The sequence below is a fragment of the Antennarius striatus genome, chromosome 2, assembly GCF_040054535.1.
Source record: "Antennarius striatus isolate MH-2024 chromosome 2, ASM4005453v1, whole genome shotgun sequence".
Classification (NCBI taxonomy): Eukaryota; Metazoa; Chordata; class Actinopteri; order Lophiiformes; family Antennariidae; genus Antennarius; species Antennarius striatus.
Window position 1 is genome coordinate 26,055,132 of NC_090777.1, and position 4,869 is coordinate 26,060,000.

The 4,869-nt window shown below is 49.1% G+C and overlaps 1 protein-coding gene across 1 annotated transcript in view; it reads left to right on the forward strand.

The window, feature by feature from the left end:
• Positions 1 to 1,116: 1,116 nt before the first annotated feature.
• The window catches only part of LOC137588935 (XK-related protein 7-like), a 32,732-nt gene continuing 28,979 nt past the window's right edge, over positions 1,117 to 4,869 (forward strand). The window contains exon 1 of the mRNA XM_068306287.1: positions 1,117 to 1,742. Coding sequence (XP_068162388.1) covers positions 1,117 to 1,742 — 626 coding nt within the window. The remainder of the gene's footprint in view (positions 1,743 to 4,869) is intronic.

Consider the following 4,869-nt stretch of genomic DNA (forward strand, 5'->3'; position numbering starts at 1 on the left):
TAAACCCACCGGCTCTTCTGTGTCTTGTAAGTTTTATGCTCCGATGTTTTGTTCCAGTTGCACAAATAGACTTTAAAGACCCGGTTTAAAAGCCCAGCAGGTAGACAGCTGCTGGTCCGGGACCAGCCGAGCAAGAACGTGAAATACTGAGACATAAACTCCTTTAACAGCTGATGCTGAGGAAGAGCATGGTCTACCATCCTTACTGGACCCTTAGGTATTCACATCAGGTCCACATCAGAATCTCCTTCTGCTTAAACGGGCATAGAAGTACCCATCTGGACCGCTTCACAGCTCCTCCCTGAGATCACAAGATACTTCTTGGTTCCATCAAGGATCAGGAAAACCCAGGAGAAAACGTCTCCACCTGTGAAGAAGATGAAGCTTGGATGAAGATCCAAAGCAGACATCACATTCTGGTTTCAGAAGAACTCCTGGGTCCTTCTAGAGGCGTTACAGTGAAATCCAGAGAAAACCTGTGGTGGATCTGAAGGAGGTACAAGGCAGGAGGAACGGGGTTACAATCCTCAGGAATGCTGCCATGGTGTATTTTTCTGTGACCGATTGCTTAAAATGTGTACGATCGAGATATTCAAACCGTTCATGTTTGATTTATTATTTCCCAAAAAAAGCCAATAGATAATAAATAAAATAAGATAAAATACCCTGACCCGGACATGGAGCAGGGGGGTGGGGGGGGCTGATTCTTTCGACTGGGTCAGAAACGGAGCCGGATCAGCTGAACGGGCGTCCGGTCGTGTGCTGCCGCAGAGACCTGTGATGTGACTGGGACAGATTTAATGATAGGAATAAAAACTAACACCCCCCCCCACACACACACACACACACACACACCCCCATGCAGCTCCTAATTGTTTGCAGGAGCGTCTCTCCGCGTCCTGAAAGCATCGCGCTGGTGTCACGGTGTTAACGGCGCCGTTAGTGGCGACGCCTCACAATTAATTGGCTGATGATGAGGCTAGTTATGATGTAATCTCTCTCCCTCTCTCTCCCCCCTGCGCGCAGCCACAGCCTCCCCTCCCTCCATCCCTCTCCCTTCCCTTCCCTCCCGTATCCCCACCTCTTTCTCTGTCTTTCTCTCCCATCCTAACCAACATGGCCGCTAAGTCGGATGGAGCAGCGGTGTCTTTGGAAGATGACAACACGCCCAGGAGTCTCTCCGAGCAGGGGAACCCCGCCGCCCGGTCGCGCTGCACCGCCGCCGGGGGGAAGCCGTACACCCTGCTGGACTGCTGCTGGGTGCTCTGCGCCCTGCTCGTCTTCTTCTCCGACGGCGCGACCGACCTGTGGCTGGCCGCAGACTACTACCTGAGGGGGGACTACTGGTGGTTCGGCTTGACGCTCGTCTTCGTGGTGGTTCCGTCCGCGGTCGTGCAGGTGTTGAGTTTCAGGTGGTTCGTGTACGACTACTCGGATCTGAGCGGCGGCGGCGGCGGCGGCGGCGACGGAGCGACGAGCTGCAGCGCGACCGGCGCGGTGGCGGCAGGCGCGGCAGGCGGCGCGGCCACCGCGGGCGACGGCAGCGCGTTCAGCACCAAGGACAGCGACCAGCGCGGTGTCTGCGCGGCGGTGGGGAACGCCGCGAACGCCACCGCCGTTTACGCGTCCCCTGCCCCGCCTGCGACGCCGGGGAGAGCCGCTTCCCCGCGGAGGTGCTGCACCGTGTGCATGTGGGTCTTTCAGACCGTGCTCCACGTCCTGCAGCTGGGGCAAGTCTGGAGGTAGGACCGCTGTTAGTGGTGTAAGGATGGAGAGGGGTGTGTGTGTGTGTGTGTGTGTGTGTGTGTGTGTGTGTGTGTGTGTGTGTGTGTGTGTGTGTGTGTGTGTGTGTGTGTGTGTGTGTGTGTGTGTGCATACATGCTGGTGTGTGTTTAATATGCACGTGTGCGCCAACGCCATCCTGCTGCTCCTGGCGACACGCTCCTGGCTGTGCGCGTGCATCCGTGCGCGTGCATTTTGCATGTGTGTGTGTGTGTGTGTGTGTGTGTGTGTGTGTGTGTGTGTGTTGATCTCCCAAAAATATATTACCTGTCCTCATCCGCTGGAGGAAGACGTGCAGGAACCCAGAAGGGAACATGCAGCGGTCCCTCTAATGCTTTTGCAGCAGCGGTGGTGAGGATGAGAGGAGCTGTCCCAGGAGCCTCGGGTCCATCTGCCCTCCTGGTCCTGGATGTGACAGAATCTGGATGGTTGCGTATGGCGGCCCGTTCCGGGTCCCTGTAGTTTTTTCATGGTTCTTACAGGAACGGACTCAGATCCCGCTGCTCTTTTCATCTGACTGCTTGTCGTGTTTGTGAGTCTCTTCTTTTCTTCTTCCACACTCGGGCTGCTCAAATAAAACATGATAGGATGCTCTGGTTCATGTTCAGGGGACGTCCGGTCCTCCTGATCGCTGCATGTTAGGCAGTCACTGGGTTGGAAAGGAAAGATTCACATGTGAAGACTCAGAAAGTTGTCAATTATTTGATCTTTCCAGGAGGTGGACCCTCAGGTTGTTTCATGTCAGCAGCATCGTGCAAAAACTCCCTGATTCCTGACTTGTGAGAGGCGTGATGGAGCGGATCCCAATTATTTCCATTTTCCAGATTTCCAGACAAACTTTTTGTACATTTTTTTTGTCCGTTAACTTCAGCTACTTGTCAGATTTACTGTGAAGCCCTGAGGTCAGCCATCTTGGTAGCTCAGGTCTGGAGGAGGACGTCTTCCTCTCTGTAAAGCAACTCTTAAAAGTATAGAGATGTGTGATTTTATTGGAAGTGAAATATCTCCACCAGTCACACCAGCTTCAACAGGAAACTGTTTACCTGCAAACTTATTGGATAAAGTTGTGTTTTTTTTCTTTCGTCGTTTTAACTATAGAACTCTTGGCTGTTCTTTGATGCTGCCTTTGGATATGTTAAAACATCGTTGGCATTGATTTCTCGTTCAGCCTCTCTCTGAGGGACCTCAGATGCAAACTAGCTTGAAGTCAAGTCCTGAAAAAAGTGGACAAATAGAAACGGTTACGTTTGGATCGTGCATTTCCTCCTTCGAGTCAAATAATGGATTGTGATGCTTGGATGGAGTTCGTCCTCTGGATTTCGCGGCTTCGCTGCTCCAACTTCTGCAGAAGAAGTTTCTGAAGCGAAGTTGCGTCGAGTGATTGAGAAATGAAGCGTGAGGGAATGCACACAAGTATAATTGCATGCAGACGCTGTAATGAAGCGCTTTGACCATCAGTTGTTTTTACTGGGACTAGGATCGGAGATTTATTTCCTTCCCATGTGATCCAGATCCAAACCTCTCATCAACGTGAACAGCTGAATGCATTGTTCAATCCGCATGAGGACCATGTGCTTTTTTCAATAAAACAAATTCTCCCGGCTAAGAAACACTTAAATTCTTAACGCTGATATTTAAGGGCTCGTTTTAATCAGGGGAGACGGCGAACCGATGACAGATAGTTTCCTATCGCTGCAGAAGATTCCTGATAATTAGTCTGAGAGAAAGTCTGAGACTCTGCAGGGAGATTGCGATCGAAGGACGTCTGGCTTTAGACAGAGACGAACAAGGACAAGAAGAAGGCTTGTGACCAGTCAGGGCGGGGCAGATAGTCGCAGGGGCAGGAAGTGTGAATCAAGACTATATATGTAAAAAAAAAAATGAAAGGGGAACATAGAAATAACCTGACTGACTGGTGGTGGTGGTGGCTGATGGTTCTGCTGAGCCTAAGTAAAGGAAGAGGCTGGTTATTTGAAAAGGAGTGGGTGGGGATAAAGTGATGGGGGTGTAGCTAAAAAGCAATAAGAGGAATGATAGCAGAGATGATTTTATTTGTCACTCACATTTGTAGGTTTGTCTGCTTTATTTCTCTGCTATGTGTCCTGAAATGTTGTTTATGGATCTTCTTGAACATTTTTTTTATTGTCTTGCGTAGGGGTGGAGTTTGGATCAATGCGGGTTTATTAGAATTTCAGGCGGATGCATCGTTGATTCAAAGCCCAAGTTTTTTTTTTTCTGGTGTGAATTTACCGGAGTTAAAGAATCATCTTCAATCTTTACTTAATCTTAATTCTGTTAGAGAATATGAGCTCTTAATTTCTTTCTGTTGGCCAAACTTTTTTTTTAATATTCAGCCTGACGTCATTGAGTTTTGGCTCACATCCTGCGCTGAGATGGAATTAGTTTCTATGACACGGCTCCAGCAAACATCCTCTGATCCCTCGCTTTTAGAATCCAAAGCACTGGATTTAAAACATGTTTTGCTGATTTATCTTCTCTCCTCCTTTGTCCTTCATTTCCTGCCCGTCATTAGAGGATAATCCATGTAAACACGACAGAGGTGCGCAGCAGGTAGCAGCGATTAGCTGGGTTTACGTGTCTTTATGAGCAGGCGCTTCTGTTGGCTTATCTAAAACATCAAACTGTGTCGTCGGCCGCTGGTTATGATGTCGTTCAGGGAGGTGTTTTGATTTTCTGTGGGTGTAATAATAAGCTGGCAGCTTCATTAATCCTGATCACTAATCAATACAGGTGAAACTTAATTATCCCCTGCATCTGGAAGCGCACGCCCCAGCAAGACCAAACAAGCTGACCCAGGCCCCGCCCCTAAGGACGTGTGAGAATGATTAAAAATATTTGTGATGTGAAGAAATGTGGGGAAAAAATGAAACTAGATGGAAGTGATTCAAAAGACTAAGACAACTGGTTGGTTGGTTGGTTGATTGGTTGGTTAATTGGTTAGTTGGTTGGTTGGTTGGTTAATTGGTTGGCTGTTGGTTGGTTGGTTGGTTGGTTGGTTGGTTGGTTAATTGGTTGGTTGGTTGGTTGGTTAATTGGTTGGCTGGTTGCTTGGTTGGTTAGTTGGTC